At 40.6% G+C, this 14,283-nt stretch overlaps 1 protein-coding gene across 3 annotated transcripts in view; it reads left to right on the plus strand.

Annotated features, from left to right (window-relative positions):
* Positions 1 to 264: 264 nt before the first annotated feature.
* NCBP1 (nuclear cap binding protein subunit 1) overlaps positions 265 to 14,283 on the plus strand; it is a 38,102-nt gene continuing 24,083 nt past the window's right edge. The window contains exons 1-6 of one of the 3 annotated variants that reach the window (XM_003995654.5): positions 265 to 397; positions 7,008 to 7,096; positions 7,638 to 7,738; positions 9,802 to 9,958; positions 12,328 to 12,435; positions 12,766 to 12,887. In XM_003995654.5, the coding sequence (XP_003995703.3) occupies positions 364 to 397; positions 7,008 to 7,096; positions 7,638 to 7,738; positions 9,802 to 9,958; positions 12,328 to 12,435; positions 12,766 to 12,887 (611 nt within the window). In that variant the 5' untranslated portion in view covers positions 265 to 363. Of the gene's footprint in view, positions 398 to 7,007; positions 7,097 to 7,637; positions 7,768 to 9,801; positions 9,959 to 12,327; positions 12,436 to 12,765; positions 12,888 to 14,283 lie in introns of those variants that run through there. The other 2 variants (XM_045043079.1, XM_045043080.1) reach the window with 2 other exon arrangements.

The raw sequence follows: 14,283 nt of genomic DNA on the forward strand, positions 1-14,283 counted from the left end.
CGGCCGGCGGCCTCAGGCTGGCTAAAAAGGCGGTGCTTTCCGCGTGGCCCCGGAAGGACTTAAAGCGAAAGGCGGGAGAAGGAAGCCGCCGAGAGGCGGAGGAAGCCCGAGGGGGCGGTTGCGTGTAGACCGGACGCCCTCGGCCTAGTGAGCTCCCAGACACCGGCTCTCTCGCACCTGAGCCCGTCAGGCCCACTCCGCAGCCTCTCCTGCCTGCGCTTCCGGGACCCGTCTCGAGCGAGTGCGCCTGCGCGCCGGACACTGCGCGCGCCTCCTTGCTGTCCTCGCACCGGCCGGCGGTCGGACAGTTCCTGCCGCTCTTCCCTCCCGGCTTCTCGGTTAGGCAGCGCTCCGGCGTGCGGCATGTCCCGGCGGCGGCACAGCGACGAGAACGACGGTGAGTGCCATCGGCCCTGCCGCCGAGGCCGCGCCCAGGCGGGAGCCGAGGTCCCGGGGGCTCGAGGGAAGGAATGGGAAGCCCTCCCCCACCCCACCCCGGGAGCGTTCGGGGAGCCACGGAGTGAAGGAGGGTGGCACAGCGGGAGTGTGGCCGGGCGACTTCTGGAAAGCCCTCGCTTCCCCCCACCCCAGCTCCTTTAGTCGTCGGCCTGGTGGACCTCTCTAGTCTCTAAGGACTCTTCAGGATTTGGTCCTTAGAACCGTCCAGTAGGGAAGTATACCTGGGTCTGTGCGGCCGTCTCTTACGCACAGCGACAGGGACCACTAGTCTCAGTGGCTCGTTTTGACCCTCAAACTGCACCTGTAAAGGGCCCTCAGAAGGGAAGGAACAAAGCGGTGAGTGGAAGACCTGACGAATTGCAGTCTGAGCTCTGCTGTACCGGTCATGCGTTGGTCTGCCTTCTTTCAAACTGCAGGAAAAGAAATCTGTGTCTTTTCCATACTCACGAGGTCACTAATAAGCAGATGCACGTTGTTACGTTGGATTTTGAACTGACTGCAAGCGCAGCGCATTTCCCTCGTGAAGGAGGAGTACTGGAAAACACACTGGAGAGCTCTTCGAGGTGTAGATCAGGGGTTCTCTATTCCATTTGGATCGTTGCGCTCCTAGGGATCATGATATTGCCACCGTAGAAACCAAGGATAATTTTGCTAGTTAAAAACAGGAAGAAGGTGCTTACCTTACAGAAATCAGGGGAGAACACGCATCCACCAGGAAAGAAACTAAGTAATTCTATTATATTATAGTGTAGCGCTATTTAAAAAGAGTGTGGTGTATTGGTTAAGAGGCCAAATCAGAGGATTTAAGTTCAAAGCTAGACCCTACCATTACTTCATGATCTTGCCCAGGTTTTATCGCCTCTGTAAACCTTCGTCTGTAATATAGAAGTATATTACATACCTCTTCTCAGTTTGTGAGGGTTAAATGAGGTAATACATGTGACATATCTCATGATGATATTTACTTATTTATCATCGGTTAATGCTTAAGAGGTGACAACCTTTGGCAGGTGTCAACGATGTAAGAAAAAATATGCAAGAAAAATTTTAATTTAATTAATTTTCTTCACTAACATTTTCCTCACCTTGAATCTTGGGGCCTTTAGGGATATGAGCAGAATCACATGTGTTTAGTTTCATTTGAAAAAAAGTTTTTTAATGTGTTTTTTTTTTTTTTTTTTTTTTTGAAAGAGAGCGAGCACGAGCGGGGGAGGGGCAGAGAGAGAATGAGACGCAGAATCAGAAGCAGGCTCCAGGCTCCGAGCCATCAGTACAGAGCCTGACTTGGGGCTCAAACTCAGGAGCCTTGAGATCATGACCCGAGCCGAAGTCGGACGATTATTTGAGCCATCCAGACGCGCCTCATGTTTTGAGTTTTAACAAGGAAACATCAGATTTCTGCTAGAGAATAGCTTGAGAGGATATTCTAATCCGGCCTTATCTGACACCTAAGGGTCCAGAGCTTTAGTATAATAAACACGGAGACACAGCCTGCAGTGGCTTGACACCAGTGAAAGCAAGTCCGGGGCTGTCATCAGGACACAGGTATTACTCCGCTGCGTGCCTAGACGTTTTTGTCGTTGTTTAATACATGAGGCTTTTTGCATAACATACATACTGGGCACAGAAAATACAGCTTCCCTATGCTTGGAATTCGATTAATCGAAAACTAATGCTTGAAGTGATCGCTTGGGATTCAGGGAACTTTCAAGTCTTTTAAAGTTCTTCCCTCTTTCTTTGCTTTTCTCATACTTTCTTTTCTCCACTCTTCTCACTTCTAGGGCACCTTAAAGGGAGAGAAAATGTTTCCAGAGGGCAACCTGGAGAATTGAATGTGAATATGTACAAAAACAACTTTTGCTTTTGTTATTGTGATGGTAGCATACTTTTCTTGGGAGTTAGTTTCTTTTAATACCAGATGGCCAGTAAATCATGGTCCGTTCGGGTCTTGATGCAGGAACCTTAGAATAAATAATAGAAAGAAGTAACATGAGTTAATTAAACTTTATTCTGGTGAATAATTTAATAGTAGGGGCAGTTCATAGTTCCTCTTGGATACTATACCAAATCTGAAACTTTTATGAATTGCCACAACTTGGGTAATGATCAGCTAGGGTTTACCCTAAACAGTGATCTGAATTTTTTAGTTAAGCTTCTACTGATTTTTTTAAAGATCTGAAATAGTAGATGCTTAAATGTTTGAGAAGACTATTTTAAAATAGGCTGAATTGTAATAGTCCTGATTAAGTAGATATATCAGCATTTCTGGATTGTTGTCAGCTCTTATCAGTCACTGGCTGCCATGACTTTCCATGTGCTTGACGAGATACGATCGTTTATTCAACAGAAATTACCAGTGCCAAGCACTGTCCTAACTGCTGGCATGCAGTAGTGGACAACATAAATTTCCAGGCAGAATACAGTCAAATAAAATAGAATGTGTCAAATGGTGTCAAGTGCTACAGAGAAAAGTAAAAGCAGGAAAAGGGGGTAGAGACTGTTGTTGAGGTGGAGTTGCTGTCTTATGTAGGTTGATCAGGTAAGGCCTCACTGAGAACGGCATCTGATCTGAAGACTTGCAGGAAGTAAGGGAGCAAACCAGATGGCTGTATGGGGAACCGTGAGTGCAGAGGACTTAAGGCTGGACCATTCCTGTCATGTTCACAGAAAGCAGGGAGGCCAGTGGTGCTGGAGCAGAGTTGGAGGAGTGAGGAGGGGCTGAGGGGGAGTTGTAGGAGCTAAGATAAGAGGTAGCAGAGGATCAGCTCATAAAGGGCAGTTTTAAAATTGTATCTCTTTGTTGAGGCTGGAGTGTCCAGGATCCAGGGAAACAAGTTAGGAGACTGTACCAGTGAAGTTCAGCTGGAGTTCAGTTTATAAAGAAGGAAAGGGAAGTCCTAAATGGGAAATCAGTGTGTGTGGATACTGGTCCACTGCTAAATCTAACTCATTTCTTAGAATCTCTAAGAATGTCTCTGGAGCTTTGCAGTTATTACAGGATATGCATACAATAGCTGTTCAGTACATTGTTTATTTTGTTCTTCTAAGAAAATATTTATATTATCCATAATCTTTGCCAAAAAACCATATTAACTCCCTTTTCAGCTACTTAGAATTAGGTCCTTGTCTTTTAGACCGTGACTGCTTTTTTAACTTCACTACAGAAAAAAAATATAATTAAAAGTGAAGGGATTTGTTACTCCAAGGAAGAGTGTAGTTTGTATACAGGCTGGTGATCACCTCTGCTTTAAAGCTGCAAGATCAAGGTACTTTTTTCCCTTTTACCTTGTTGGTTTTGCTACTTTACTTTCTCTTTTACAGGTAGGTCTTTGTTTTCCTGCTTGTGGTTTTTATAGTAAGTAAAGATACAAGATGTAGTACAGTGTATCCTTATAAAGTTAGGATCACCTTACAGGGAAAAAAGTTACTGGTGTATGAAGATCCTGTCAAATGGGTTTTGGTTTTTTTTTAATTTTATTATTTTTTTTAATGTGTGTTTATTTTTTCTGAAGGAGAGAGACAGAGCGTGAGCCTGGGAGGGGCAGAGAGAAAGGGAGACGCAGAATCTGAAATGGGCTCTAGGCTCTGAGCTGTCAGCACAGAGCCCAATGCAGGGCTCGAACTCAGGATCCCTGAGATCATAACCTGAGCTGAAGTCGGATGCTTTACTGACTGAGCCACCACCCAGGCGCCCCTCAAATGGGTTTTAATAAAGACCTGCGTTTTTCCTCTATACTAGCCAAGACTGTCAGAGTGAAGTGGCAATATGTAACTTGAATCTATATTGTAAAACTTCTACATAGTTACACTTAATATAAAATCTATTCTTGCTTTGGGAGCTACCATGGATATGTTTTCTTGGGGGTATATGAGAACATTCAGCTAATTCCTCAAGTTTTATCCTTAATGAGGGTGCTTTATTCTGTGTACCCAGGTTATCCTCTGAGTTCAATATCCTGGTACTGTCCATGAGTTCAGATGTGTCTATAGTTTTACCACCCCCTACCTTCATATCCTCACATATCTCAGGTGAGAGTGGGGCATATCTTCTTAATATGTTCTGCCTCTTCCCATTCTCTAAACAAAACTTGTCCTTTGATATAGTCAAAATGGGAAGAGAGAAAATAGGAGTTGCAGTTCAGGGAGGACTATGTATTTGTATTTTCTAGTTTTTCTTCAGAAATCCTGCCTTCTCTCCCTACAGCATTATTTTCTCTTTTTCTAGGTTACCAGAGGGTTTGGGAATGTTGCTTTAAAGACGGGGGTATGATTCCAAATTAATTTGGGAACGAGCTAGCTGGATAGTTAATTTAGGGAGGATGTGGAAGGTGGGATGTGAGATAAAGGGTTGGCAGAGTAGATGGGCTAGAAGGAAGGGAATGGTAGTTAAAAGTTTTACAAAACAATCATAAAAACCCAAAAAACTGCTCTTATTTGGCTAGTTTTTTAGCATCTGCATTTTCCCAACCTTACCAGAAATCTGGTTCTGAAGAACGCCATTAGTATATTCTGCTTTCTAGAACAGAGTTGCTCAGCATCAGCACTATTGACGTTTCAGGCTGGATTATTCTTTGTTGTTGGGAGTTGTCCTGTGCAATGTAATATGTTTAGCAGAATCCCTGGCTTCTACCCACTGGATGCCAGTAGCACTCCCCCAGTTGTGACAACTAAAAATGTCTCCAGAGATTTCCACGTGGCCCCTAGCGGGGACAAAATCTCACCCAGTTAAGAACCACTGCTCTAGAAGAAGGCTATTTTAGCATCCTGGCTGACAGCTTATATAAACATTGCATTGAAAATGCAGTTCTTTCAGTGAATAAATCCTGGAAACAGAAGACCTTTTTGTGAAAGTTGGTGGTGGAAGCCTTATAGATCCTATGCATACTTGAGAATCGAGGTCACTGATGCCACTGTATCACACATGTCCACTTTACATGAGCAGATATCTCTGGATATCTCAGCTGTCACATTGCATGCGTGTTACTTTTTTTTTATGGCATTATCCTCTCAAAATTATGTTCATTTGTTATTTAAGCCAGATCATAATGATAACTAAGAAGTCGGGGGGTCAAAGCACATAGTACTTTACCCTGTGGCCTTTTATAATATTTTCATCAGGTCCTATCTGGATAGTAATAGATTGGTTTTGTGCACCTTGAGTTCAGGTGGTGCCTGAAGATCATTTCAGTCATTGGAGAGACTTTTAACACCAAGCTTAGAGTAGTCAGGTACTGTGTTTTATGACAATCACTATATATTTCAAGCCAGATGTTACAATGGCAAGTAAATGATTATGAGTTCTGTAAAAATGGCTCAGTTTTGGCTCTACAAGTCTGGAGAAGATTGAAGTTATATTTAACTTACTCCTGGTAACCCTATATCCAGATTTCCATTATTAATGCAGATCCCCAGCACTGTTACAGACCATTGCTTCCTTGTCCACATGCTGCCCTGATAATCTAATTGGTGGAAGTCAAAATTAAATTACGTTGGGAGACTGGCCAGCGTTGTGTTTACCAACAGCAACATGTTCTGTACTTAACACTATTCACTTCAAATTTTTAAGCCGTAGGTTATTCCACAAAAGGATACAAGGTATGCGTATTAAGGTTTTAAGCAAAATGGTAAGAGATGTTTAACAGTAACAGTCTGAAAAATAGTCCAATGCCTAAGATTGATTTGTAGTTTGTTCAGCCTGAATTCTTCAGCAACCAAAAGGACACCTAGATGATTGGTAACGATTTCAATGTGGTAGATCTTTTTTTTTTTTTTTAAAGATTCTGTGAATGATAACCAGTTTTTGAACATAATAGGACAGTAGTTAAAAGTAGGAAATCATAAAACATATACTTTCCCCCACCAGTTATTTGATACAGTGCTCAGGACTTTTCTTTGAGTATGTGTCTGCTGATTGTAATTCCCATTATTTGGGACTATACCCTAATGCTACATGTTCTACAGAACCAAAGCTGTTATTAATTACAGAGTTGAAAGCTCAAACACTTGTAAAACTAGTGAGGAATCCTAATGTCTTATGCTCCCTTTCCTATGTTTTGACATTTTCCTTTTTTTCCCTGGTCTTTCCAAACCATTCAACCTGGTTTTCATTATTAGAATAATGAGTACTACTGGCACTAAGAGGCTTTAGCAGCTGAAAATCAGTGAACAGTTCAGTTTAAAGAATGGGAGTAGCAGTACCTGAGTGGTCCAGAGAGTATTCTGACTACTGGTGGTTAGGATGTTGTAGGCACTGCTCCTGCCTATCACAGAAGTGGTCAGGGCTGCTGCATTGCATAGCTCCATGGGGCACTGTTCACACAAAAGTGAACATAACTAATGCCTCTTGCAGTTATTATAGTGTCCCTGGGTATGGAGGTCTTTGGTGATTCTAGCCCAGTCTGAAAAGTGGTGGGTCAGTTAAGATCTTGTCCTGTGTGTAAAAAGTAGGGTTTCTGGTAGGAGAAAGATTAGAGCGTTAAAAAAGTTAAATTAAATTTGTGATACCGGACTCATCACGTCATGTTAATTTTTTTACATTGTTGAAACAGGGGGACAGCCTCACAAAAGGAGAAAGACCTCTGATGCAAATGAAACTGAAGATCATTTGGAATCTTTAATATGCAAAGTAGGAGAAAAGGTATGTGCAACATAGGCACAGACTGTGAGGGGCTTATGGTTGTAGTTGACTTTGTTCGACTGATTTCTGCAGCTGAAACTTGGGGATCTTAGTTTTAGGCAATCTATATCCCAAAATAAATGTATGTTAAAACCCTTGGGGTACAGATAATTGATAGTTCAATGTAATTTTCATAGAATATGAATCTTGGAAGAGACCTTAAGGAAAAATCCTTTCAATTTATAAATGAAGAACCAAACAAGTCCTGGTTACTTGAGGTAATTTGCTGAGAGTCATATGTTAAGTGAATCAGTTACAGAGATAAAAGAGAACCGATAACGTCCTCACATTTCTAATTCTGCTACCTTAGACTGCTTGCTTTTAAATTTTCATTCATTCTCTTTTTATGGATTTCTAAGAACAGTAACTACCCCAACTGATTTATAGTAAACCTGTCATAGTGCCTTTTACAGATAAGACTTTAACTTTTATTATGATCACTCAGAGAATTTTAACTAATTGCCGAGTATTTAACAGATATTTAATATGCTGTCCTCTACAGAGTGCCTGCTCTCTGGAGAGCAACCTAGAAGGCTTGGCAGGTGTTTTAGAAGCTGATCTTCCTAACTACAAGAGCAAGATCTTAAGGCTTCTTTGTACAGTGTATGTATGCAAAAGATTTGTGAGTCCAGGTGATAATGTATTATCTACTCTTAAATGCTTTGGGAGTGTTCGAAAGATGTGTTTATATTCCATGTATTTCATTAGCTTTCCTTCTAATGGGAAACTTATACAAATGGAATGACCTTTGGTGAACCTTAGCGATAAAAAGGACAAAATTGAGCATTTTCCTTAACATTTTGTTTCTTGGAACCTTATTATCATTTGAGTTGACTGTTTTCACATTCAGAGATATTCTTTTAAGCATGTACACTTAAATATATACAATATATAGAGTTTGATTTATATATTTAAGTGGTAGTACTAAACAAATTTGGGAACTGGTCACTTGAGTGATAGTCCTTTTCAGAAGACTGAAGAAGTTTTGAAGCTATTAATGGACATACTCTTTCTTCGACTTAGGTTTGCCAGAACAAATATTATTTAATCTGTGAGTAAATTAAAATGGGAAAAGCGTTATATAGAATCATGAAACAGTCTCTCCCAGTGATGGAATTAATCCAGACTTTCTCATCTCTCAGATGGACCTTGGTCACTATGAATTATATGCTCTGCAAAGAAGTAGTTATGACTTTTGGATAAAAGGGGTCTTTGTACTGTACATGAAGTTATAAATCATGAGGTATTTTAAAATTTCAAATATGAAGGTGACTTGTAAGTTACTATTTCAAATATTCTAATTAAATAATGCTACAGCTCATTTTTGAAATTTAAAAATGTACACGCAAATCAAAGTTACCAGTGGATTTCATTTTAACCTCATAAAGTACAAATAATTTGGGTTATAGTTTTTAAAAGAAATCCAGTTTATATTCAGGAAGACCTGTCCTTAGACTAAGAAATGACTAAGACAAATTAAAGTGCCTTCTGTTTTGGAAGCATTTTTTAGAATAGAGTAGATTTATGTTTAAACTGTGATGGAAACCATGGTTTTGGGGGTGGCGAGGAAGGTTACTATCAGTGCAAGTGTTTTTTGTTTTTTGTTTTTTTAATCTAAATTGTCCCTTACACTCTGCTAGGTGCCTTGGGAAAACACAAACTGTGTATGAGAATTTGATCATGAGCTCCTTCCTGTTTGCTTTTCTTTTTTGAGATAATTTTAAAGGCTACCTAAATTAGGAAGCAACATTTGCTTTCTCCAAAGGTTTTTTTTTTTTTTTTTTAATTTTTTTTTTCAACTTTTATTTATTTTTGGGACAGAGAGAGACATAGCATGAACGGGGGAGGGTCAGAGAGAGAGGGAGACACAGAATCGGAAACAGGCTCCAGGCTCTGAGCCATCAGCCCAGAGCCCGACGCGGGGCTCGAACTCACGGACCGCGAGATCGTGACCTGGCTGAAGTCGGGCGCTTACTGACTGCGCCACCCAGGCGCCCCTCTCCAAAGGTTTTTGACTGTAATCCTCTTCCTTGCTTTTCAAATAACTATAATGAAAATTAGCACACTTGGAGTAAGCAATCTGGGTTGTAAAGAAATTTTACTGTGTCCAAGTACCATGTTGACATTCGGCAATTTAACTGACAGGAACTTAGCTGAAAGTGGTGTTAGTTCTGAATATTTTCTAAGCAACTAGAATAGTGTTTCCGGAAGTAGAATTTTGGTCCTGTGACATTTGGTTAGCTAAGTTTAGAAATAGTGAGTGTTTCATCTCCCCCTTAATGATTCTGTGTTAAAGAAACTTGCTTCACCCAGCATTCACCAGATGTTTTACCATGGAAACATTTTCTGTAGGATTGCTTTTAGAGTCCACTAAAAATACATTGGAAGATAAACTGGTCTAGCATTAGTTACATTTATATTAGTTTGGTAAGTTTATAATTAAAATGTTTTACCTTCTTAAATCTTAGATTAACAAACCAGAGTTGAAATGAAAAATTGCAGGCATCATGTCTGCAACTCCTCTCAATATGCCTTTTCTGAAGTAGTTTTAAAAACACAGCTCAAAGTTAATAAAATGATAAAAAATTTGCATAATGTGGAATTGAGCACCATAACATAATGCTGTCGTTTTGGGGTTTTCTTGTTGTACTGGGTTCTCAAATCAGTGCACGTCTGTTACCTGAGAAGCTGACAATTTATACAACATTAGTTGGACTGCTGAATGCCAGGAATTACAACTTTGGTGGAGAGTTTGTAGAAGCTATGATTCGTCAACTTAAAGAATCATTGAAAGCAAACAATTACAATGAAGCTGTATATCTGGTAAGTTACTTTTTTAGTATATTACGACTTAGTGTTGGGATGGAGGGAGGAGGTGAGCTACAAGCAAGGAATTTATCCTTTCTCCCGAAATACAGTTCCTGCTCACCACAGTAGCTGCTCTTGTGAAACCATTCCCACTAAAGGTACCATAGAGCTCGTTACCAAGTCGGGTGACTTCTTTTCACTCTGAATCCTGGTTGACATTCCTGTAAGCTCGTGCTGCTTTACGCTCCTTTCTTGTCTGGGTTTCTGCACCACCTCCTGCCGCCACCTACTGTCTATACCTCTGTCTCCTTCTACTGGGTCATCTTCCTTTATGCTTTACATTTTGTGTTTCTCGGGATTCTGTCCTCATTTCACTTTTTTTTTTTTTTTAACGTTTATTTATTTTTGAGACAGAGACAGAGTATGAACAGGGGAGGGTCAGAGAGAGAGGGAGACACAGAATCTGAAACAGGCTCCAGGCTCTGAGCTGTCAGCACAGAGCCCGACGCGGGGCTCGAACTCACGGACCGTAAGATCATGACCTGAGCCAAAGTTGGATGCTTAACCGACTGAGCCACCCAGGCACCCCTTCACTTTTTTTTAAACACACCTCTTGAAGCATTCTCATTCTCTTTTATAGCTTTGTAAACCATCTTTATTTTGGTGACACCACCCTCTTCCTGACAAGTTGGTGATCTGTATGTCCTGCTTCAGCCTTTCTTTTGAGCTCTGGCCTCGTGTTCCAAATACTACCTGGATAGCCCTGAGGTATCTTGCCTGGAAGTGCCTAAATTAATGCATCATTCTGTCTTCAGCCCACGCACAGTGTCTGCTGTCTACTGCATAATGCATCTCGGGATGAGCATTAATGTTGGTCTTCCCTTTGCCCCCTCATCCTGTAAGCAGCCCCCAAGTCCTATCATTTCTGCCTCCTCAATTTTTGTCTCATCTGTCCCTTTTCCTTTATCTGTAGGGCATCTGGCATAGTTCACGCCTTCCTTCTCATACCATTTTTTTTCTTTTTTTTTTTTTTTTAAGTCAGCTCTATGCCCAGTGCAGGGCTTGAACTCATGACTCTAAGATCCAAAGTCTCATGCCTTACCAACTGAGCCAGCCAGGCACCCTCTTCCTCTTCATGTCTTAAAACAGCCTCTTAACTGATCCTTTTGAAGTTAGATTCTCTACCTTTTTCACTGTATCTTCAGGGTCACCAGAGTGGTCTTTCTGTAACTCTCCCTGCTTATGCTGGTATTGGATTACAAACCTCAGTTCCTTCCCATTCTCCACAGTGGAAGGTCCTAAACACCTGTGCACAAGATGGTTCATTGGGTTAGGAAAAGTAAATATTTATCTTAAATGGAAATGGAATTAATAAGCTTTAATAATATGTAATACATAGATTGACAGTGGGCCAGTATATATTATATATATCATGTGTAATATTTACATTACATATAGTTATGTTGGAAGCATGTGATCAAGTTCTTTAACTGAGTGTACACTACCAAAAAAGGTAGACACCAATCAGGCTGTGAGATTAAGTCCAGACTCCATAGCCTGACCTTTTCTGGTTGCCCCAATCTGTTTCTCTATCCTTGTCTCCCATACACCCTCCAGCTATATCACAATTACTTGCAGATCACTGAATACATCTTTTTGAACCCTTCTGCCTGGAATACTCTTGTTGCTCTCCACTTGAGGTATACTTCAATCATCCATTACGGCCGAGCCTAAATGTTACCCCTTCTATGATGCTTTCCCCTCCCCCCCCCCATCACTGTTCCTAGAGCACTTTTTATTTACCTTTTAGTATAGGAGTTGTGCCTTCGGATTGACATTATGCTCGTCCCACTAGACTGAGCTCCCACACGACAGGGACTTTAAGAGTGCTTAGCAGTGGCACACAAAGGACACCCAACAAATACGTGTTTAGAAATTTTCATTTCTATAGTCCAGTGAAAATTTTTTCACAAAGAACAGAAACGATTATAAGTTGAGGTAGCTATATTACAGTCTAGGTTCTTAGTGTAGCATGGAGTGGAAACCTATAAATGCACATTCCTGTCCATAATGTTTTTGCCACAAAAGCAGCCATAGACATCATATATGAGAGTACGGTGTTCCATTCAAGTTTATTTGTGGACACTGAAATTTAATTTCATATAAGTTGCATGAATCATAAAATATTCTTTTAGATTTTTTTTCAAGCCTTTAAATAATGAAAAACTATTCTTAGTTCCAGGCTGTGCACACGAAAAAAGGACAGCAGGCTATATTTGACCTTGAGGTTTAGCTTTTCAGACATGTGGTTTCAATCATCACAAGATTGCTTATTTTGTGATTATATTACATTTAGATTTAATAGAAATTGTTTTCCCTAACAGGTCCGTTTTTTATCTGATCTTGTGAATTGTCACGTCATTGCTGCCCCATCCATGGTTGCTATGTTTGAAAATTTTGTAAGTGTAACTCAGGAAGAAGATGTACCTCAGGTAAGAAAACCTGAATCTTGTCTGTATAGTACCAGGAATTTTTCACTGGTAACCCTTTAGTAAAAAAACTAAAAGATACCGGTAGGTTATCACACATTCTTAATATCTAGAAGTTAAGTCAACTGCCATAGTGATTGGTTCTCATGACATCTGTATGTTAATTTAAATGACTGTGTCTAATAAAACTAACACAGAAATGCTCTGATTGAGCCAGGTGTCTTACCTAAGCCCTATTAAATGGCCTCTATAGGATTTCATTCAAAATGAGTACAATAAGAATGAATATTAACCAGCACATATTTTAAGTTTGCCTTTTTAAAAATTCTTCAGGTGCGGCGGGATTGGTATGTGTATGCATTTCTGTCCTCTTTGCCCTGGGTTGGAAAGGAGTTGTATGAAAAGAAAGACGCAGAGATGGACCGCATCTTTGCCAACACTGAAAGCTATCTTAAGTAAGAGCACCTCTTAAAGTTCTTACTGATGTGATGTGTTATATTTTATCTGTTAGTAATAACCATGTCAGTTCCATTTCTCAAAAAATAACCTGTAGAGTTCCCTATGGCTTTCTCTAAGTAATCTCATTCCCTTACTGTTGTAATTTACTGAGACCTCAGAATAAACAAATACGTTTGCTTACTTTTCTGGTGCAAGGGGTTTGGTAACATAGCTCCTTTTAAGCTGCCTTTGTGTATGTTGGCAAAGGCATAAAATATCTTAACATTAGTGGTTCTCAAAACTTAGTGTGCATTAGAATCACCCATGATACTTAAATGTGCTCCAACCTAACGTTCAGACCTGCTGAATCACAATATCTGAGAGGTTTATTAGCACATACAATGTATTTATTTCATGTAAGTTAATCCTATACCAAATCCTTAAAACAGTGGCTCTTAACTTTCACCCAGCCCACATTTCTTGAGAAATAGGATACATTTCAGTTAAAAGTCTCATTCTTGGGCCCCTGCGTGGTTCAGTCAGTTAGGCATCCAACTCACAGTTCATGAGTTCAAGCCCTTCATTGGGCTGCACTCTGACAGCATGGAGCCAACTTGGGATTCATTCTCTTTCTCTCTCTCCCTCTCCGCCCCCCCCCCTTACCCCTCCCCTACTCCCTCTCTCAAAATAAACTTAAAAAAAAAAAAGGCCTCATATCCTCCTATTACCCACTTATTCCAAGTGGATGTAAAAACTTGATTTGTCTTAATTAGGTATAATACTAACAATAGGCGTTGTTCATAAATTTAGGCTTAATTACCCAGCAGCGTGATAACAGTTTTGTGTCCCCTTAAGTTTTCTCAGAATAATTTTGTCTTTTGGCTTTTGGTTTTTTAATTTTTTGTCACGTTCATTTACTTTTGAGACAGAGGAAGAGACAGAGGCGTGAGCAGGAGAGGGGCAGAGAGAGGGAGACACAGAATCCGAAGCAAGCTCCGGGCTCTGAGCTGTCAGCACAGAGCGTGACACGGTTCTCGAACTCACCATGAGGTCATGACCTGAGCCGAGTCGGACACTAACCGACTGAGCTACCCAGGCGCCCCAGAATAATTTTAAGTTTCATTTTCTATCTATTAATAGGTAATTGATAGTTACAAAAAAAACTGAAATAAACGTAAAGATAAAAATATGTTTTGTTGTTATAGTAACCTACTTTTTTTTTTTTTTTTTTTAATTTCTGAGACAGAGCATGAGCAGGGGAGGGACAGAGAGAGAGGGAGACACAGAATCAGAAGCAGGCTCCAGGCTCTGAGCTGTCAGCACAGAGCCCAATGCGGGGCTCGAACTCACAAACCGTGAGATCATGACCTGAGCCGAAGTCAGTCGCTCAACCAACTGAGCCACCCAGGCGCC

Source organism: Felis catus, chromosome D4 (genome assembly GCF_018350175.1).
Source record: "Felis catus isolate Fca126 chromosome D4, F.catus_Fca126_mat1.0, whole genome shotgun sequence".
Classification (NCBI taxonomy): domain Eukaryota; kingdom Metazoa; phylum Chordata; class Mammalia; order Carnivora; family Felidae; genus Felis; species Felis catus.